We start from the raw sequence: 22,935 nt of genomic DNA, 5'->3' as shown, positions 1-22,935 counted from the left end.
CTTTTACAAAAAGGAGATTGTGGGTTTAATATCTTACCCATAGCAGGTCGGGTATGTAACCTAATCCGATCGAGTTGGATACCGCACGTAGGATACATATTACTAGTCTTAGTTACTACTGACTTACTGCATTCTGTGTACACAAGCTAAGATGCGAACTAACCATTAGAACAACCTAACTTAATTAGAACTTATTTTAAACGATGATGGCATAAAAATTCAAAAATCAGAATTTTGGACATTAAACATGGGAACAACTTCTACATTCTAAACCTAACAAAAATAAGTTGAGTCATGCCAAGTTGGGAATTGAACAATCCCTGTGAAGAAGTTGCCAACCATTATGATTAGTTTACTATGGCGTTTCACTCGTGTATGGAGAGACCCCAAACTTCACTTGGTCCCAAAACCATCGAGAAAGGCAAAAGCAAAAGTTGTGAGTTGTAACTACTACCAATTAGTGAACTATGAATAGATTATTTGCTTTTGCTGATGAATTTCCTATTAGGATTTTATGTTTTCTTTGGCATTACGAATTAAAAGAGCCAATAGTTGCTGCTAGAATGGGAGTCAAAGACGATTGGATCTTTAATCACTACACCTTTGAACCTCTTTCAGGGCACACTTCAACATCAAAATTATAATAATAATGCCACACAAGAAAGACTAGCACAAAAGAATTTCATTCCAATACCTAAAATAAAAGAGTATAAAGTAAGAGTAATTATTAAAGTGATAAAGTAACAAGTTTCATAAGATATTTATTTCAAAATGTCATTTCCAGTATAGAACTCATTAGTTTAATTTATTAAAATTGATACTGCATGAGTCTAATCAAATATAAAAGTTATCTGCTTCCATCTTCTCTTTATTACACGAGAGAACGAAGGGGGTGGCATTGTTGAAAGTATGGGCATCTATAGTCGCCATCGCATCTCACAAAAGAGAAATTTTGATGGAATTTTCCTTTTTACTAACGTCTCTGTCAAACGCAGATGCGAGCTTCCTAAAAGAATTGTTACGTTCACCGTCCAAATCCTCCTCCATTCTTATCCAACCCTATAGTCATTAGTGGGAGAGCCAAACTTTTGATTGACATGCTATCCTATTATTACCATTAACATTCTTGCTGCCCACAAATATATCATTTTATATATAAAATCTTTTTTTTTCTCATTTTTATTAATTATTTTAATATTAAAAATAATAGTATTAAAATATATATACACAAAAATAGTATATATACATCTCTCAATATGTATAACAAAAATGTTCTGTATTTCAAAATGAGCTATCAAAATCAATCACCAATATATTTGTATATAAATACATGTTTATTTAATTTATTTTTAATATATATTTATATTTTAAATATTTTATATTAATAGCTGATTTTGATAGTTAATTTTAGTGTACACATAACATATGTATAATAATAAGTTTAATAAAATAATCTCTGTTGTGGCCTGGCCCAAACCCTATACGGGTTGGCCCGACCCAAGCGCCACCCAACCCTAACGGTCAGGGTTAAGGCGCTCCACAGCCGACCCGGACGCGTGTCCCCGACAGCTCACCTACAGCTGTGAGGAGAACGCCTCAGAGGAAGTGGGCCTGTCCTTGCAGGGCCCACCTCTGACACAGTATATAAGGGAAAGGTTTTTACCCTTCCCCCAAGGTACGTTACATGACTCTACCCCCTTTTTCGCCTGCACACTTCATTGACTTGCGCGTCAGAGTGTCTTTGCAGGTGACACCCCCTTTTCACATCTGAAGAGCTCGGGACCTCGCCCACTCCAGCCCGGAGACGTACGACCAGACGACCTCCCCTTTTGTTGATCAGGATATTCACCCGATCAGTCCGGTACCCGACCTACCGAACAATTTCTAAAAAATTAGTATACCTCCATTTAATTGTTATCCTTATCTAAGTAATGAAAAACTATTTTACATTACATCATTTTCTAAGTAATAAACAATTTAATTTTAATATACTAGAAATATAAAAAAAAAATTACATATATATTTAATTATATATTATTGTATAAGTAAAAATAACTAATTTTTTTATAATTATAAATAATAATCAGAAAATGAATATGCTTGAATTTTATTATTAGTGTATTAAACAAATTCATAATTTTGTTATTATATTTTTCAAAATTATTGTACATTAATTCATAAATAAGAGAAAATTCAGCGATGATGATGATGACATAGGTAGAGAATTTTGATGAGTTGATCGTGTGTTATAACTAATTTAATTATATTAATTACATTGGTGGCGTATTTGATTTTGCATCTAAAAGTCTAGAATTATGGTTTGCAAAAAGCTTCTCATTTGTTAACTTTTCATACCTTATTATACACTATTATGAGTTTGAAAGTCTACATGACACGATTAGATATACTAATTATTATTAGTATTGAGTACTTCACTCTTAGTTTCCGGTGCATTGCATTTTACATAACCATATATGGTACTACTTAAGATTTAAGAACGTTGAGTTTGATTGGTGGACCAAGGACCCATCCTTTCCTTTAGTTCATTCATTACTTGGGAGAAAGAAGTGGAGTTCCACAAACAAAGCAAAAAAGTAATTACACACCAAAATTGTGGTCGTGGTCTAATGATCCTAAATGGATGCTTTAACGATCATGTATCCACCCATGGAGTTTGCAAAAAAGTAACCCATTCCTTTTTTTTTTCTCTTTTAGGAAGAACTAAAAAGCCGATCAAAGTTCTATAACTATTTTATTTTATGAATAATTAACTATCAATTTGATACCTGCTTTTTTTTTTAATTAATTTATTCCTTAAGGTTTGGAAAATCAAGATAGTAGATCGCCCATGTTGGTTGCAATGCTTTCATTTAAGCTGTGTTTGTTTATGAGATAATACATGAGACAGAGATATAAAAACACAAAATAGTATTTTATAGATGAGATGTAACAGAGATATTGTGTGTTAGAGATATTAAATTAGTATATTTTGTATCTATTATGATAGGAAAGACTTAGAGACACTAATAATAAACACAACTTATTTTTTATTTTATTATTCTTCTTAATTTTTTATAATTATATTTTTTTTCAAATTTTTTGAATAGAAAAAATAAAAATAAATTAAATTTTCATAATTTGTTCTAATTTATCGGTAAATAAATAAAATATAAAAATACAAAATTTAATGTTTCTTCATTATCTCTTATCTTGTCCTACGATTTTTTTAATTCCACCAATCCTCTTCTCTTTCTTTTTTTCTTCAATTTCCGGGGAAAAAAAGTAACTAGAAAAGAATATCATATGCAGAAGAATGATTCTAGCTTAAATCTTCACCCTGCTATAAAAGAAAAGGAGTTAGATGTCATAATTTGAACCCATCACATATGAAAGTTCACATTCTGCTAAAAGGAGTTTATTGTCATGATCAGATTTGGAATATTTAGACATCTTTAGTGTTTGTTTTTCTAAAAAAAACTCAATCAAAACATATCCTTAATTAAGGTCCGGAGTATGCGTAACCGAATGGGCTTGAATTTGAATGTGTAAATGTGAATATAGCTACGTTGAGTGCTGACTCAAAACTCAAAAGACAGTGATTGGTTTCCTCTTGGATGTAAAGCAAGAAAGTTGAACACCTTAAACAAATTAAAGGGCCCATTCCTGTGCCCAAAAATAATGCATTGTTTGAACTTTGAACTATAAAAGAAAAATAACAATTTAAGTCAATGCTAACCATGATGGATAAATAGTGCAGGCACAAGTTTTAAAAATTATTTTTATATATATTAAAGGGTAATCATACAACATGTGCCGGCTTTTTGTTGTGAAGTTTGATATCTTCAATTCCCTAGCTGATCCTTCTAGTTAAGTTTGATTAATTTAGAAGAATGAATAGTCAGTTCATAAATCTTTAGCTTAAGTAGTGTTAAACTTAAACATATACTGCAGAGTGGTAATCATGGTTAATTAATTTTAGAATGGCTAATGTCCATATCCAGCAAGCACTTGCTACCTGTTATTTACGAGGATAGGATCAAATACTATGGACTTGGATTTACCAAAAGTTGAAAGGGACAACGAAACCAATTTGAAAATTATAATACTGGATCAGATCATTACAGGACTTTAATTGCCATTGCAAAAAGGTAGAGATTTACTAGCAGACGTGTCCATTATAAGAACTTCCACCGTTGACACTAAGCAACTTGATCTGCCAACAAATATATATAGGAAAAGTCTTGGGGCAGCAATTTTATCAAATTCTGGCCAGTATATAATCATCAAAGAAGAGTGAGTTATTGGATGAAATCTCACATTAATTTCACACCATTAAAAGCCTCATTGATGACTATTTGATGGCTATAAATCCCAAAAATTGCTGGCCCCTAGCATTCCTCGTATATATATTTATTTGAGTTATAATAATAATTTTTTATATATTCAATTATATGAAATAAGTGATGGATTATCAAAATAATCTTAACTTCTCTCTTAAGATTATTATGATTCATTCAATCGACAATAAATAAAAAAAAGAAGCTAAAGGATTATGATCCACCACTCTTTTAAACGGTAATTGGTTGAAGGGATAAGGGCATGAGACTTCGGATTTAAACTTTGAAGCTAAAGAAGATGAGATTAATTAGTTTACACTTTACATCATCGTTTGTAAGTTAACAAATGTTATTAAATCACATAATTATCATTATATTATTCAAACTCGGACGGCAAGTGGCTTTCCCCGTAGGTAAACATGCAACGTAGTAGTAGTAGTAGTATAAACTATAGTAGAAAAAGGGGTATGATTAATTAGATAGGTACAAACAAACAAAAAAAAAGAAATAAAAAAGAAAAGAGATTCTCTGTATTAAATTCTTCTAAATATGGTTCATCATATAATCTGAATGATGCCAAAGAAATTAAATTAGAAATAGTAAATAATGATGATAATGTCAACGGTGGCTAATGGATTCATGAATATTGATAAAAGTCATGCTCGTGCCCTAAATAGAATAATATATTCTTGTATTATGTGGTGGCCAGCTACCGTTTCCTCTTGGCGATAAGGAACCTGCTCATTGTAAATTGTTAGGGTGAAGTGTGAACATTTTGCCAAAGTTATAGACCTACATACAGAGAGAAAATAGGGAAAAGGGGGAATAATAATTCAATAATAAGCTACCATCAGAAACCCATGTGCTATTAACATACATCTTTGACCCACTGAGAAACATTTAGGCACGTCTTTGTTAACCTTGTTACGTTTCTATTATCACTCTATATCTCATATTAACGTCACATGATTTTTTTTAACTTGTGCAGCACAGGTTATAAAAGAAATTACAGTGATGAATGGTGTAATGCACAGGAACCAAGGGTGCGTGCCAATTCCTTAGTGGTCCAAAACAGTGAAAAGTTCCCGTTCAATTTTATAGACTAAAGTTCTCTGACTTTGTACAATCTTTGAAAATTGATTTTGCTTTCACAGTTTTTTTAATCCATTAATTCGATTACATTATATTAGTTTGTTTGTTTTTATTACCATTTATATAAAACTGATTATAGTGTACCTGTGAAATGGTGTGTCCCTGTCGGTTTGTACAGAAATAAGGGTCCAAACAAATCACAAAACGACAAACATTAGAGTAAACACACTTCCAACGAGACTGTGCTGTGTTCCCAATTTGCAAATTCATTCAAAGTGGAAGAGGATACGAACTTGGACACCAAGAAAAGATTTTTCTTACCCTCATTCATTCTCTCTCTCCCTCTCTCTCAATTTTTCTACGACCCAGCCCAATAATAATAAATGAGTCTCGTTTCATTAACCACGCTCTCACACACAACCACCATGCTTAATGAATTCCACTAATCAATCAATCTCATCAGTAATCAGTTACTATAACTACTACACTAATCTAATTATCCAATTATAATTATAGCTGCCCCTCCCCCGAGACTTTTTCATTTAACTCAGCTCAAACAAAATAAAAAGTTACAAACTTTAGGAACAAACAAGAGAAGGGTAGAGAGATATTGAGGCGGTTCTGCTTTTCTTTCTCATTGGGGGCGCCGCCACCTTATTAGGACACTCTCTTTGTCCAATTTTCGATCAGAGTGATTTCCGGTTAAGAGGGTTTTCCTTCCTTTTTTTCTCTCTTTTTATGGCTTCAGGCAGAGTTGTTTAAGGTGCCACTATTGGGTTTAATCATTTGAGCTCTTTGGATAACGTGAATTTTGGTCAGAGACCCCATCATCAGAGCTGGTAGGTGGTGCGAAAATTCAGAAAAAAAAAAAAAAGAGGTAGAAAGAAGAAAAACAAATCAAAGGTTGACTGGTAGATATAGATAGAAAGAGAGAGGGGGGAAAGTGGGAGAAGCTTACAGAGCAGGGGAAACAAAAAAGAAAACCCTAGAACAAGAACAAACAGAGAGAAAGAGGGGAAAGGGAAAAAAAAATTAAAACTTTATAGCTCAGAAGAGAAAAAAAACGTAGCTTTGAAATTTTTATAGAGAGGGGTAAATGCCCTGAGATTTGTAAAGAAGAAAATTTTGCCATGCCGGTTGATTTAGACAATGTTTCAACAGCTTCAGGGGAAGCTAGTGTTTCTTCCTCTGGCAATCAGACAGTACCTTCAAAATCAGCCACCAAGAAAAAGCGTAACCTTCCAGGAATGCCAGGTACAAACAAAAATTAAAAAAAAAAAAACTTCATCTTTGTCTTCTTCCTTCTTCTGATTTTATTATAATTTTATTTTCCTTAAAATATATGTATACCCGTTCACTTTACAGATCCAGATGCAGAGGTGATTGCTCTGTCTCCGAAGACCCTATTGGCGACGAACAGATTCGTGTGCGAAATCTGCAACAAGGGTTTCCAGAGGGATCAGAACCTTCAGCTCCATCGAAGGGGTCACAACCTTCCATGGAAGCTGAGGCAGAGGTCGAGCAAGGAGGTGAAGAAGAGGGTGTACGTGTGCCCTGAGCCAACGTGCGTTCACCACGATCCTTCACGCGCGCTCGGGGATCTCACCGGAATCAAGAAGCACTTCTGCAGAAAGCACGGCGAGAAGAAGTGGAAATGCGACAAGTGCTCTAAGAAATACGCTGTTCAATCAGATTGGAAGGCTCACTCTAAGATTTGCGGCACTAGAGAGTACAAATGCGATTGTGGCACTTTGTTCTCAAGGTTTCTCTCTTGTTTTTCAACGATGGTGTCTAATCTTTTCTTTTTAGGGATTTGGGGTTTTTAAAAGTTTTGTTTTTTATGTTTCTGAAGGAGGGATAGCTTCATCACGCATAGGGCTTTTTGTGATGCCTTGGCCGAGGAAAGTGCGAGATCTCAAACTCATTCACAAACTACTCAGTCTCAGATTGGTGTTAAGGTTAGTTCTGAATCAGATTCTAAGGCTGTTAACGCTGAATCTTCGTCGCCTCAGGCGACACCTCCACCTCCTGCTCCTACTCCTGCTCCTGCTCCTCCACCGCCGCCGCCTCCTCCGGTTCAGCCGGAAGCTCCGCCACTGCCGGCCACTACTACTACTACTACCACCACCCAGCCAAACAGTGTTGTTGTGCCACTGGTTTTGCAGACTCAGAATCCAGGTAGATCAATATCCGACTCTGGAAAAAGGGTTGATTTTTATTTTTTTAAACAAATTTTCGGCTTATTTTGTCGGGTATGATGTGGTTAAAACTAGAAAACAAATAAGAACTCTGTTTTTGTTGACTTTGTTTTCTATCTCTATCTGATCTTGGAACTTGTCTTTTTTTTTTGGGTTATCTTTCTTTGTTTTCATCTGTGGTTTTTCAATTTGTTTGTTATCCGTAACACCGAAGTTCAGTGGCAAGAGATTCGGAGAGCTAATTAAGTAATAAAAACTGAACACTTAATTAAGTATAATAAAAATTGTGTTCTTCGGTACTGTGAGATTTAAACTATGCAATTGTGGACGAAGAAACTCAAAAGATCCAAAAGCTAAAAAGAGAAAAGCTTTGTTTTTTAAGGGAAGGGGGAGTGGATTTGAGAAAAAGGAAACTATTATATGTTCTTTTCGCTACTGCACTTTATTTTATATAACACATAAAAGAAAGGTGCATGCTTTCCAAGTCCTGAACCATTATGCTTCTTAAGTGGTTGCTTTTGCTCTTCACTTCTCCCTCTTATTAATACTAGTATCAACGATTATTATTAATATCACTACTGTTTTCTCCACCTATTTCAGAGTTGCCAGAAAATTCGCCACAAATCATAGAGGAGCCACAAGCTAACACTGCTCTGAATGGGAGCTGTAGCAGCAGCACTAGCTCAACAAGCAATGGTGGTACTAGCAGCAGTGTATTTGCAAGTTTGTTCGCTTCATCAACTGCGTCGGGTAACCTGCAATCCCAAACACCACCTGCATTTACCGACCTCGTTAGGGCCATGGGGCCCCATGATCATCCAACAGATCTCCCAGGGCCATCCTCCTCGGAGCCCATTTCTTTGTGCCTTGCCACTAATCATGGCTCGTCGATTTTTGGAACAGGAGGGCAGGACCGCCGCCAATATGCACCACCGCCACAGCCAACCATGTCTGCCACTGCTTTGCTGCAAAAAGCAGCTCAAATGGGTGCGGCTGCAACCAATGCCTCGCTGCTTCGTGGTTTAGGTATAGTGTCCTCTTCTGCTTCGTCTTCACCAGCTCAGCAAGATGGCTTGCAATGGGGTCAGCAGCCGGCCGAACCAGAGAGTGCCTCAGTTCCGGCGGGGCTTGGACTTGGGCTGTCTTTTGACAGTGGCTCTGGACTAAAGGAATTAATGATGGGGACTCCTTCCATGTTTGGTCCAAAGCATACCACCCTCGATTTTCTAGGATTGGGGATGGCTGCTGGAGGAACTCCTGGTGGAGGCTTGTCGGCACTCATCACATCTATTGGTGGTGGTTTGGATGTTAGTGCTGCGGCAGCAGCATCTTTTGGAAACGGAGAGTTTTCTGGCAAAGACATTGGGCGGAGCACATGATAATTTTGGTGCAAGGACTGCATATAATTTTTCAGGGCCTTGAAGTTCTGGTTGTACAGAATTGTATGGTCTTTTGTACAATATGAATCTGCAATGCATCAGGAAGGGAGGATTAGTAAGATATAGTATATGATCCTAATATGCAGTGCATCAAGCATTGTGAAAAAAGGGTTATTTATGCCTCTAATATGAGTGGGAAAAGACACTATTATAGTAAAAATGAAAAGGGCCAGAGCTTTTCTTCTTAGTAAATAGCTTGGTCCGGACCACTCTATCTGGGTGAACTAAAAGGTTGGAATTTGATATATGTATTGGTGTCGTAGGCTATGGGGACAATGACGAGTTTTGAAGGGTACACATCTAAAAGATGTTTTTGCTTCTTGAGCATATACATTTTTGATCAAGTAGTGAAATCCTTTTGGATTATTTTGGTTGGTCAGTGGCTGTAGCATGTAGGCATGAATTAGGAAACTTTTGATGTTTGTGTTTTATGTTGACGGTTGAAATTTATTGTCACAAGGTGGAATTTGGCAGTACGCGGTTGGTTGGATATAAAATCAATCTCGTATATGAACTTTCATATCAATTTCTCATTATGTTGTACAGAATTGTATGTATTCCATTCAAGTTCATTTTTCTCCATAAATGAATCCTCAACCACGTATGCAGGGCCTCGCTCTTCAATCTTTTGGGACATACAATGCAAGGTTACTAATGTAGTAGCACAACTTTGCAAGGAGATCAATGAAGTTAATACTTAAAATAATCCTTGAAATGATTCTTGAAATTAAATTTCATCTAAATTGTATCTTGAAATTTTAAGACATGCCTCAAGTTAACCCCTCTTCCTCTTTCTTCTTCATGTCTGAACCTCCCATTACCCCATTGTCACCACTCAATCATATCTTTTCAACACCACCAACAACCACCACTCTCACCATCACCCACCCCCCTCGCGCTCCTTCTCGCCTTTTCATGATATTGTTTAGAGTACTATTCTGGCAAAGATTCAGATAATTTCTTAAATGTTCCATTTTCCATTTCTTCAAAGATTTGGGTAATAGTGTATGAAGGTGGAGCTACGATTATTATAGTGGAGAAAAGTTATACATAAGGTTTTTTGATGGGGTTTAGTTGTTATTTGCTTGTTTATTTGTCCATACTTCTAATGATGTAACTTATTTGGTTATGTGGATTTGGATGAAAAAAATGATTTTGATATATTCATTCACTCAGATCTAGTAATGGTAAAACAGAGTTAATTATTAATGCTAAATTTAAACGACGTGGTGAGGTGAGGGGGAGGTGAGGAGGAGGAGGGTGGTGGTGGTGGTAGGATTGGGAATGTATGAGAATGGTGACAATGGGGTGGTGGGTGGTTCAGACATTGAGGAGGAGGAAAAAGAAGAGGAAGCAAGAGTAAAACGACGATGTTAGGGACAAACAGCAAAATGACACATTTAATCGTGCCATGTCATCTCTCTGGTGGTGACGGGAATGGATGGAATGACCAACTTGAGTCACACTTTAAAATTTCAGAACACAATTTGAGTCAATTAAAAATTTGAGGGTTAAATTGAGTCGAAATCAAATTTCAATAATCATTTTGAGTATTAACTCAAAATCTATGTATGCCATTGTTTGGTTGTTCCTTCAACTAGTTTCATTTGGCTGTTCAACATAAGCTTTCAGTAACTAGTAACTACTAACTACATAGAAGCAACACCCTTGTTACCGAGAGAAATTTCTCATTTAGCATATACAACATGCACCTTCAATACCAATGCGCTTTTTATTTTTAATATGGAGGTAAGTTTGTTGTCTTGCTTCGTTATGGAGTACACAGGTACTTTACCTGCATGTGGTGACAGTGGAACACAATTCGGACTGAGGGAGTTGTGGTAGTAGAATTCGGATGGTCCGTTTTCAAAAATATAATTTTTTTATGCAAATTCAGAGGATCTGTTTTCTAATTAAAAAAAAAAAAACTAATCGGAGGGTCCGATTAGTTCACCATAAAATTTAAAATTTTTATCCTCACATTTCGGACCCTCCGATTTGGTGCCTCATTGTTTTTTTACACAGAACTCCCTCCCTCCGATTTCTTGCTTATGATACAGTCAAAAGTTGTCCCACATCCTTGTAAAGCATCTCCTTACTCCATACCAATGCATTACACACATAGATAAAGCATATCTAAATTAATGAGTCATAACAATGTAAAGGTGCCCGCTTTTAAAATTTAAACATTTAAAAAAAAAAGATAAATGTACTACAAAAACATTAGAAACTTTAAATTTTTTAATTTTTAATAAAATTTTTCATATTTTTTTGTTGTCTACGATATATTTAACTTGATAATAAGTTAAAAACTAATTTGTCACAATTTTAAATTTTATTTAAATGTCTGCCACTGGCTAATGAATTGCTAATTCGAATTCTCAACGCATACTTAAACGAACGAATAAGCTGACCACTTAACGAACCAAGTTGGTTAAAACTTTTCATATTTAACACCTCATTTGTTAGCTAAATCCTATATAATAACTACCTAATTAACAACAGCTTGTAAATTACTGTAAATAGTTCCAATGCTAATTTCTAGGGTTGCTAATTACTTTTCTATTAACTTATGCACTTGTCAGGAACAGAATGAGATTAATTTTAGCTAGACTTTCAACATCTCTTACTTGAATTGAGTAAACCATGTGTCTCTTGTACAATTAATGAGTAGAGATCCTATTCAGATATTGTTCCTATTCAGACATACAAAAGGCATTTGTCTTCGTAAAAATAAATTTAGGTTAAGCTATAATATAGTCAAATTAATATTTCTAATTTCAAGGACAAAGACCAAGACAGGATTTTATTTTATTTAATCTCATTTCAGTGACAGATTTATCACTTGATAAAATATAAAATGCCACTCAAATAGAAACACAACCTGCACCATTTACCTAAACCGCTAACGTCCCTTTCAATGCCGTGTACATGTTTGGGGAGATAAAATCAGGCAAAAAGGAAAAATCCAAAGTCTAAAATCTGGTAGATTATTACAAGGCCAAGAACAAAAGCCGAAGGAAAATCTAATCCGAGAATGATATCCAAATTATCCTTGTTTGTTGCTAAAATAATAAAACTAAAATTCAGATAAGGTTGTTAATTTTCTAAGTTCTTTTTCTTTTTAAAAAAAATATATGGGGAGACAGAATGGGGGCGAAAAAGACAAGGAGGCATTTGATAGCGGTGTTCTGAAAAAATTTGAAACTATAGATATATCAGCATTCATTCACTGACGTTTCTTTAGGTTTTTGTGGAGATAGGGGCACACAGAACAACACTCAAAATCCCAAAAAATTCATAGCATAACAGGTAACAATCCTTGACTCTTCGAAGCTCCTCCTTACATTTCAGATTTAATTCTTTATTTTTCATCAAGTTGGTTTCCCTTTTCCATCAGTGCCATGTTCTTGTTCTTTATAAAGTTTGAAACTTTGAAGTGATTAATAGTTGAAATTTCAAATCAATATATCTCTTGGATTCAGAATCTGCGTGCAGTTCAATTCTCTTTGGGAAAGGTTTGGTGGGTGGCGGGGAAAGAAATGAGCTTTCTCAATTTAGTTAAAAGAAACTCAGAAGCTCTTGCATAAGGGTCTAAGATGCTATCTGGCATTCTCTCAAAGGTGAACACTACCATTTACTGTCAACGCATTCAGGAAGCAATTACACGGCAACAAGCAGTGCCAACACCATTATTGTACAGGAATCCAGTTCTGTCTCTTTCTTCAGGCCACAAGGTTTATAGAAAATCAATGGCTACTTCACCTTCCAAAGCTGTGCTTGGAGATGTTTATGTTGATGACTTGGTCTCCAGTTGCAGCAGTGGTGTGGATTTCACAAAGCCTGCTGGTGTGTACTTCAAGGACAGGACTCAGAGAGGGTGCTTGAGAGCTAGTGTGAATTTAAGGAGGCCACAGATTTTGTGTGGTTCTCTAAGTTTTGGGTGCTCCTCTGCCTTTGATTCCGATTGGAGGAGCCGGAATTCAGGTTCGCTTCATGGACCATGGTTGAAGAGTTTCTGTTCCTCGTCTTCTACTTCCTGCTCGGCTGGTGCTCCACATGGTGTTTCATTTGAGGGAAGCCAACCTGAAGAACAGCTTGCAACTTCTACCATATCTCCTGAATAGTATGTGGTTCTTATTCCTTATGTTTTAAAGTTTTGCTTCAGCAAGAACCTTTTCTTTACATGCCAATTTAGATGTTAATGATGTTGGTCCTATATAAATTGTTTGAAAGAGAGGTTGACAATGCTGCTGGAAGCTAAAAATATTTGAGTAGTAAACATTATCTTATCTTTCTCATTTGACAAATTGTGGTTATCCTGATTCCTGAGTAGTTACTAACAAGCAGTGTTATTTTTCAGTGGAAAGACATTGAAGATGATTTCAGGATCATGTTACCTACCTCACCCAGATAAGGAGGAGACAGGGGGAGAGGATGCTCATTTCATTTGCAGAGAAGAACAAGCGATTGGTGTTGCAGATGGTGTTGGTGGCTGGGCAGACGTTGGTGTTAATGCGGGGCTCTTTGCCCAGGAGCTTATATCCAATTCAGTGAGAGCAATTCAAGAGGAGCCTAAAGGTTCCTTTGATCCAAAAAGGGTGTTAGAGAAGGCTCATTCATGTACCAAGTCTAAGGGTTCATCAACAGCTTGTATCATTGCCCTTACTGATAAGGTATCATAGTTCCTAATCTATGCTTTGATAAATAAAAAATGGCTAAACCTTTTCTCTCTAGAGAATATTAATGTGACTCTAGATTTGGATGACTTTAATCTTCAAATCTGCATCATCATGAAGTTTTTCTACAACTTAACTGCCGTGCTGTGAGCATTGTGAAAATTATGTTGAACTCAGGATAAACATTATTTTGACTCTATGAATGAATTGTATTTTATGTTCTATAACCCGAACATCTTTTTGTTGTTTATGTTCATGCTATATGAATTTGAAGTAAAATTCTTCTATAATAAAAATAGTGATTCAACACTACAATTATGATGATATTGATTGATGACACTAGCATGTCTACCATTAGGCTTCTTTCGATGTCAAAATAAAAAACGACCTAAACCATGTTGGGGTTCTATCAGCATCTTGTGCTTCATGTTTTGGCAATGCTTGGCTTTACAAGCACAATGCATTATTCTAAATTATTAATTGAATAAGGCTCATTTCTTTCTTAGCCAGTAAAATTATTCTGCTTGCTTCAGCTAGTATAGATTATAGAATAGAAAAGTAACATCAAGTGATTTATTTACATTTGGTCCAGGGATTACATGCTATCAATTTAGGTGACAGTGGATTCATTGTGGTTAGAGATGGTAGCACCATTTTCAGGTCCCCTGTTCAACAGCATGACTTCAATTTCACATATCAATTGGAGAGTGGCAATGGTGGTGACCTACCTAGCTCTGCTGAGGTAAAGCTCACATAACAACATTGAGAATCTGAAAATTAAGGCCTAATTCGTAGAGGTTTTGTTTTTCCCTCGCTGGTGTTTGGTAGAGGGAGTAAAAAATGAATATAAGGTGCATACCATTTTCAGCTTTCCCTCATTTTCAATTGAAAGATTATTTGCATTTCAAAACTCTCATTGCTCCAAATTCCTCCTTTCCAATTTCATTCATTTTTCTGTTCTTGCACGATTATGATCCTAGTTTCTTCCCTAGTAAGACTTATGGGAGATGATATTCATGTTCTTCTCTTCAGAACAAATTCATCAATTCTGTGCACTGAGGATATCTTTTGCAATACATGCAGGTTTTTGTAATACCTGTGGCCCCAGGAGATGTCATAGTTGCTGGAACAGATGGGTTATTTGACAACTTGTACAACAATGAGATCAGTGCAGTGGTTGTGCATGCGGTTAGAGCGGGACTAGAACCGCAAGTAACCGCTCAGAGGATAGCGGCACTAGCTCGCGAGCGAGCACTCGACAAGACTAGGCTGTCGCCGTTTGCTGCTGCTGCTCAGGAGGCTGGATTCCGATACTATGGCGGCAAGCTTGACGACATTACTGTTGTTGTGTCATATATAACCAGCTCAACTAGTGAGTGAGCTGGTTTCTTGCCATCTTTTATCCATTTTGTAAATTTTGACTTGTTCTTTGCAGTGGCCAGGCCTGCATGTCAATTTTGACCTGAATGCACTCTCATATTCTCTAACACTGCTTTACTATCTCAAACTAGAGCTACCTACAGTGATCAATAATCTTAAACGGCTTTGTTTGCTTTGTGTCTTCACTATTTCCAGTTTTACACGGTCATCATGAAGGATTGAATGTTATCTCAAATATAGGCACATGTAATGTTAACCATGAGAATTTAGTTATCACCCCATATGTAATCTTCTGAAAGACTAAAACCATGGGGAATGAGACAATAAGAAACTAGAGCAAGATCATGTAATCTTCTAAAGTTAGTTGATTAGTTGATCAATTCTCTTGTTATATAAGGTCCATTTTATATAAATTTCGGTCATGTTTGGTAACAGAAAAAGAATTGTGCGTATTTAACTATTTATAATAAAATTTACATTTTTTTTTACATCTTTTAGTCATGTAATGAGGGAGAACATTGTAAAGAAATTATAAGTTTCGTTGAATCATGTGCTTAACCTAAAATTTGGTAACCGTTGCCTTCAATTTTGCTGTTGAATAGAGGTAGGAACTGCGTAGTGATCTAGTTCCCCAACCCAGAAAAGAAAAAGGTGAAACAATTTCTCTTAAATACAACTTTCGTTTTATGTGTCCATTGTTTCCACCTCTTAACGTTAAAAGAATAAAAATAGTAAAATTATCTTTGCATCATTTTTACGACGATTTCTTTTTTTATTAATTACTATGTAAAGAAAAAGTAAGACATGATGCAGTCAAAGTGGCAGGTAAATAAAACAGAGATATTATTTCGGTGGCAGATGGTAGCAAACACCTGTTTGGGTAGGTGCAAAGAGCTAAGTGAAACACACATGAAGACGACAAGAGAAGAGATTGATGGAGTTGTTATTCTTAGTAGTGTGATGTAATCCACACGCCCACACATGCATAGACAGAAGAAAACAAAGAGATGGTGATGGGTTGTTACTGGTTATTGTATATACACATGAGTACACCCATAAGCAACTCTCTTCAGACATGGCGTGCCTTCAAGACTCTCCTTCCTTCTACTTGTGTTTCCACTGGAACATGATAACCACCACCACCACCACCGCCATCTTGGCGCTTTCCCTCCCTCTCTTCCTGCTGTCTTCGTCCTCCTCCTTCTTCTTGTCTTTCCCTCTCAGCAGCTTCTTGTCTTCTCCTTTCGAACTCCCTTCTCCTTTCTTCCTCTTGTCTCTCCCTTTCTATCTCTTCTTCTTCTTCTCTTCTTTGCCTCTCTTTTCTAGCTTCCTCTTGAGCTCTCTCTGCCTCTGATCCCCTCTCTTCTTCTTCTTCTTCTTCTTCTTCTCTTCTCCTTTCTTCCTCTTCTCTTCTCCTTTCTCTCTCTCTTCTTGCTTCCTCCTCCTCCTCCTCCTCTTGTCGCTTCCTTTCCCTCTCTTTCTCTTCCTCTTCTCTTCTCCTTGCTTCCTCCTCCTCCTCTTGTCGCTTCCTTTCCCTCTCTTCTTCTTCTCTCTCCTTCTCTCTTGCATCCTCTTCCTCCTTCTCCTTCTCCTCCTCTCTTCTTCTCTCTTCCTCTTCAGCCCTCTCCCTCTCTTCCTCTTCCCTTCTCCTAGCTGCTTCTTCCTCTTCCCTTCTCCTTGCTTCCTCCTCCTCCTCCTCTTGTCGCTTCCTTTCCTTCTCTTCTTCTTCTTCTTCTTCTTCTCTCTCCTTCTCTCTTGCATCCTCTTCCTCCTCTCTTCTTCTCTCTTCCTCCGCACAAGAATTACAGGCGAATATCACAGACTCGTTCTGATTACGAAGAAGCCTGCCAACGGTGGCGTTACTGACGCCAAGAGAGGTGGCCAATACATCTCTGTTCATGTTTTGAAGCACGGACGTGTCTCCAGCCAAGAAACGAACATTGGTATGCTTTTTAGAACTTGTGGTGAACCCCAGAAACACCAGTGACTCATTCTGGAACGACATCTGAGCCATTGCATGATACCTAGGCACCACAAACACCTCACCTTCCTCAACCTTAAACCTCCTATTCTTGCATTCTCTCCTCCTTCTCTGCTTATCAACATCATCATTGCTGCTGCTTCCACATAACACACGAACCATGCCTCGTCCGTACAACACCACTGCTATTTCTGCAGACCTTGGGTTCCAATGTGGTCCCAACATTGATCCCTTCCATTATAAAATAAATCAATCAATCAAATTGAAGTTGTTATGATGAGTATATACTATATAGTATAAGGTAATTACCGCAGTCAAATTGACCATGAGAAATCCAAGGTTGGTGTGCTTCAATGCTTTGAGCTGCTTTTTAGTGACGGTTAGGGTCCAACCGTGGCGGTTTCTGAAATCAGGGTCATGTTTAAAGATGTTGTATTTGGTTTTCTCTTTGTTGCTGCTATGAATCCCTAAAATGTTTCCAAGAAGAGAAGCCTCCAGGTCTATCTCTGGAGTATAACTATCATCCTTTGGAGCATGCTGCTCCTCTGAAGTCGCATTCTTGCTATGCACGATACCTGGGATGCTGCTCTTCTTTGTGATCGCCTCAACCAAATCCTCCGAAACCTTCAAAATTCACAATATCAGAATTACACTACTCACTTAATGCTGAGCAATATGAGTATAAGATGAGTGTGTATTGACACCTTAAATGCTGCTTGAATGATTCTCTTGTCAAAGCCTTTGATGAGTTCGTTGACCCTTGAGTAAGCACCGATTGAAGGATCCTGCATTGAAAGAAATTAAAGCTTAATTATAAACTAGTTAGACTAGTTAAAAAGTAGATTAGCAGAAGCACTTGTTACATAAGTGTGATCGTCTGAATTGGCAAACATGGCATAGAGGCTAAGTTCATCAGAGTTGCTCTGTATATGAAAAACAGTTCCTTCATCCAGCTTGCACAGATCTCCTACACGTAAATCAATGCTCTTTGTTCCATCTTCATCTGCGCTAGTCAATCTTCCACTCCCTGAAATCAATCGCATAACTCAATTTGTGCATAAATACATGAGAAGATAGAGCAATAAGCAAGTGAAGGGTACCTGTGTGGACATATAAGAGCATATCCGCATGGAGAAGGACGGGAAGGAAGAGAGAGTTAGGTTCCAATGTGATGAACTGAAGATGGTGTAAGGGTGCACCATGCCCGGCTTGGACATCAACGGCGGAGACCGTTCCATATTCAGAAACAACTAAAGGTATCCTCTCACTCTTCTCTACCAAAGAGTAGTCCCTTCTACTCAATGCCTTAACCCCGCCATACAATAAGGAAAGAACCAAGATCAACACGAAGGCTAAGATGGCTTTGCGAAGCTCCATATTTAACACAAGAAAAGGAGGAGGTGAAAGGAATACAAGTGAGTTCCCAAGATTGGAAAGGTGGCTCTATATACTAGTTTTCTAAAACTGCATGTAATTTTGTTCAGACACGTGCATTATTTAAACAGATGGCCAGTTATTAAGGTGTCCATGTCTATACCACAAAATTCCAAACACTTGGGATTCAGACTCGATCAAGATCACTATGAAACCATGACACAAAAAGGAAAACATAAAAGAAAGAGCAGATATTACATTGAAAATTTTGGTAATCGGGGGATTTCTTTTGCTGTTCAGAGAGAATATATTTTCAGAGTATAAACGACTAAGCCCCATTGAGGGGATAATTGGGCTTAATCTTTTTGTACTTTAAAGAAGTATTTTGTTATTAGCCCAAGCTTGTTGGCCCAATCTTATACTGACTATCTAAAGAGCGGTTCGGGCCAAGAAGTACATATTAATTTTCTACTATCAGTTAATCAAAACAATCCTCTAGTATCATATTGGGCTTCCACCCGTCATTGTGATCAACGCCCTTCCCCCCACAAAAAAAAAAAAAAAATCACAAACACAGCATTACAATACAATTCACCAATTATTTTTTGTTACATTTATAAGGCTTATTTGGTTGTTTAATTTCTTGTGTTTAACTTTTTTTTTTCTTTTTCCGCTTTGAGTTTTTCCAAATGAATAACTTAAATAAAAATACCGGGTTAGTGAATATTTTTGTGACCGTCTCAATTAAATCTTCAAACTAATGGTTTTTTTAATAACAAAAACAAATAAAAAATAATTAAGCCATAAAAATTTTAAATTTTAATATCATATCATAAAAACTTTCGTATCATCAAAGTATTTTATTGAACAATAACTCATTTATTTAGTACCATCAATGAAACATACAATTTCTGTTGTATTAGGTGTTGGTTAGAGATTATATCAGCACGCTCTTATTTTAATTAATATTTGACAACGATGACTGAATATATCATATAGGTTTACTCCCTAATATGCTACCTTTTAAAATTTTTGTTGCATTATAAATAATATGTATTAACTTGATCTAGGCTATTCTAGTTACTCCAAAACTATTTCTTACGTTAAAATTAAAACTTGTAAGGACCACGTGAATAATGGAAATCAAAGTACCACAAAAAAATTTAGATATATTTTTGTCACATATACATCTGAAAATAACTCTAAAAATATACTTACTGAATTCAAGACAAATAAATAAATTTTTTATATAAAAAGTTCATCATTTTGTGATGATGTGTTTTACATAAAAGTTAAAAAACTTGAATTATATTTTTATTGTGTAGACACAACATACAAACAAACATCTTGTTGAATTGGATATTGCATCACAGAAAAAAATAAATATTATAAAATTATACTTTACAGGAGAGAAAAAAAACAGCTCCAAAATTATTAAAAAATTTACTACCACTCCTAATAAGATTGTTGGTACTTTTTGGTTACTTTATTTAGCTTTAGAAAATATCTTAACATTTTAAAGTACTTTTTAATTTTTTTTTTCTTTAAATTAGCATCTAATTCAACTTAAAACTTCTTATTTATGATTTGAGTAGACTTACATTATTTTATGTATATTGAAAATTTAGGATTAACTAAAAAGTCAGACAAAACAGTTAGGATTAACTAAATAGAGTAGAGACTGAGACACATGACAATTCTGTCAATTTAGTTGAGATCACCTCTCTTGAGACTAACATTATTGCCAAGGTTTTGGAAGAAGACGATGGAGCTTTAGATGGATAACAAATAAAAGATTATATACATGTTATAGATAGGGACTTCAATCTGAATAAAGAACCATGGTTTGAGATGACTTATCAAATTTTTTAGCATGTAAAATATGTAGATCCATGTCAGAGTATTGTTGGCCAAACCAATACGATGTTTTAAGAAAAATTTAATCTGAACAAAGCATTAATAGTTAATGATGTAATAGAATCTTTGATTTTAAGATTTGGGTTGATTTATCATATTTTGATGGTTAGAATCGTATTAGATATTTGTCTACGATATAAATATCTTGGTAAGGTTAAATAAGGTACAACTTGAAAGAAATCTTAATTTATGCTTAATTTAACTTTGTTTTATTTTTATAAATTTATTTTAGACATTCATCACTTATTTTTTTTCTTTTAAATTTGTCTAAATACAAATTTAAAAGATCTTATACCAAAGGAGAAAATTTAATTAGTAAATTTGTACACATGATAAAAAAATTTAAAATATTATTTTGTTTTATTTTTTAATTTTTTTGGCAACAATTTATATTTTGTGAAATTATATTATAAATTCAAAAAAAAATTAATTTAAATAATTAACAAAAAGTAAAAAATATATCACTTTTAGTCTTTTAATTTGTTTTTTGCTATCCTAAACTAAATACAAAATTAATGTCACGGTGATTCAAACAAATTTTGAGAAATAAGTTTTTAGTATATATATATATATAAAATGAAAATTAAATACGGGAAAACTCAATTTAAGTAGTAAATAAAAATTTTAATTTCATGAAAGGTAACATTGAATTAGCACAACATTAAAAAATTTTTGTGTGAATATATTCAGATTATACTCCATTAATTTTTTTAAAAGGAACAACATACAAATTATGTATAAAAACTATGTAATTTTACAACAATTTAAAAGGAGATCGTCGCTAAATAAACTAAATAGCGATGGTTCTGCTCTAATTGCTATTAAACGCAATAAATTTAATTACACAAAGATTTTTTCGCCGTAACAACCGTCGCTAAATTCTGATAATATAGTATTATCAACATATTTTGACGCATTAATCGCCATCATATTTTATTTGCAGCGGTTTTTGTTAATTGTCACAAAAATTCCACCGTTATCGGCTGAAATTTTTATAGTGATCCTAAATAAAAAAAAGGATAATTATAATTAGCATTTTTATTTATTTTGTTTGTAGTAAAACTTTTCAATCAGTAAACACACACATTAAAAAACCTATTTTATTATTATTATTATTATTATTATTATTATTATGTTTTTTGAAATTTAGGCTTTCTTTATTTTATTATGATGATCAATTGCGAAGACGGAATATAAATTATTAGAATAGTCACATCAAGTTAGATATATGTTTGTATGGTTCTCATATTATTTAAAATATTATATTATTCTTTTAAAAAATTATCATCATTGGGATGTTGAAAATATGATGATTCACTCTTTAGTCCTGTATTTATTTATGTTAGGGAGGTCGAATTCTATGTCTTCAACTCTTTATGTCATTTGATTTTTATTTTTGGTTATGAGTAGACACCCAAATTTCATTTTTGTTTTTCTTAATAATACTAATTTACAAGAAAACACATCTTCTATATATAGTAGTAAAACTTGAGAAGGAAAATGATGGAGGCAGTCTTATCTCAAATGAAACGAAACTATTTGTGATTCGGACGACAAAAACTGCTTTTAGAAGTGAACCATCTGAGTTGGTAACGTCATAAATTGAAGTGGCCGAAAACAAAACAAATAGCAGAAGAACAAATCTAATTCAGACTTTCATCTCACACCACAAACGTGTTCCATAGTGTCTCACATCAATAACACACATTATATCACATAAAGAAGACCACGTAATTTTGTGGAGTAGGAATATAATCACCTTCCCTTCCACCAAAATGTGATTATTTTTCTACCAAAAAATAAAAAAATAAAATGTGCCCATCAAATAACATTAATAGTATAATTGAATATAATACATAATGAGTGTATCTTTATACTTATGAAAGACAACAACATATCCTTATGGATCCCATATGGTAAAAAAGCTCTGGGTGTGTGCCATGCATCATACCATATATAAGAGAAGATAGAAGATCCTCCACTATTATTCCACCCAAAAAAAAAAAAAAAAAAGAAAGAAAAGAAAACTCACATCCTCCACTTCCTCAACCCTCTCAACCTTTTAGCCTTTTGTTTTTATTTTCTTTTCCTTTTGGAGTGGAAGTGGAGGTGAATGGACCTAGGCACTTTTTTTTTTATGTGACCCATGATATAAGCTAGAATCTCTCTTATTACTCCTTCAACTCCTCTCTCTTTCTCTCTCTCTCTCTTCTTTTGTCTCACACAAGCTTCCCTCTCTATCCCCACCGCGTCAGGCTCGTGTTCTTCTTCTTTCCTTACAACCTTAATCGCTAAGGCAACTATACATACATAAATCTTTATTTTTATATACACGTATTTAATAAAGATTATAATATTCATATATACACACAACACTCGCGTTAAAATCAGATTAGCTTCACACTACCTTTAAAAAACACAAAGTATCACTCATTAGCTCTATGATTTTGGAATCGTAATCGAATCATGCATGATGGAGTAATTTATTTCAATATTTTTTATTTTTTGTGTACTTTAATCAGTATTGAGCAATCCAAC

At 35.0% G+C, this 22,935-nt stretch overlaps 3 protein-coding genes across 4 annotated transcripts; 2 read left to right on the top strand and 1 right to left on the bottom strand.

Annotated features, from left to right (window-relative positions):
* The first annotated feature begins 5,676 nt into the window (after positions 1-5,676).
* On the top strand, positions 5,677-9,652 carry LOC107642857 (zinc finger protein ENHYDROUS). 2 transcript variants are annotated; one of them, XM_088488258.1, is made up of 5 exons: positions 5,677-6,683; positions 6,795-7,191; positions 7,282-7,607; positions 8,228-8,377; positions 8,531-9,652. In XM_088488258.1, the coding sequence occupies exons 1-5, from the start codon at positions 6,560-6,562 to the stop codon at positions 9,004-9,006; spliced, it is 1,473 nt and encodes a 490-aa protein (XP_088344384.1). In that variant the 5' UTR covers positions 5,677-6,559; the 3' UTR covers positions 9,007-9,652. The 2 variants fall into 2 exon arrangements, with proteins under 2 accessions (XP_088344384.1, XP_088344383.1); XM_088488257.1 differs by having other exon boundaries at positions 5,698-6,683; positions 8,228-9,652.
* Positions 9,653-11,909: 2,257 nt separating this feature from the next.
* Positions 11,910-15,319, top strand: LOC107642856 (Protein phosphatase 2C family protein). Its single transcript, XM_016346348.3, has 5 exons — positions 11,910-12,378; positions 12,552-13,192; positions 13,430-13,742; positions 14,338-14,487; positions 14,829-15,319. Exons 2-5 carry the CDS (start codon positions 12,666-12,668, stop codon positions 15,123-15,125), a joined length of 1,287 nt encoding a protein of 428 aa, XP_016201834.1. The 5' UTR covers positions 11,910-12,378; positions 12,552-12,665; the 3' UTR covers positions 15,126-15,319.
* A 625-nt stretch (positions 15,320-15,944) lies between these two features.
* Positions 15,945-18,564, bottom strand: LOC107642855 (vicilin-like seed storage protein At4g36700). The gene is made up of 5 exons (XM_016346347.3): positions 18,207-18,564; positions 17,970-18,133; positions 17,811-17,891; positions 17,416-17,730; positions 15,945-17,337 (listed from the first exon to the last, which is right to left on the bottom strand). Exons 1-5 carry the CDS (start codon positions 18,481-18,483, stop codon positions 16,195-16,197), a joined length of 1,980 nt encoding a protein of 659 aa, XP_016201833.1. The 5' UTR covers positions 18,484-18,564; the 3' UTR covers positions 15,945-16,194.
* Positions 18,565-22,935: the final 4,371 nt, after the last annotated feature.

Source organism: Arachis ipaensis, chromosome B5 (assembly GCF_059453495.1).
Source record: "Arachis ipaensis isolate K30076 ecotype BB chromosome B5, ASM5945349v1, whole genome shotgun sequence".
Lineage (NCBI taxonomy): Eukaryota > Viridiplantae > Streptophyta > Magnoliopsida > Fabales > Fabaceae > Arachis > Arachis ipaensis.
The sequence above is the reverse complement of the archived record's forward strand: the minus strand, read 5'-3'. Positions and strand labels throughout refer to the sequence as shown.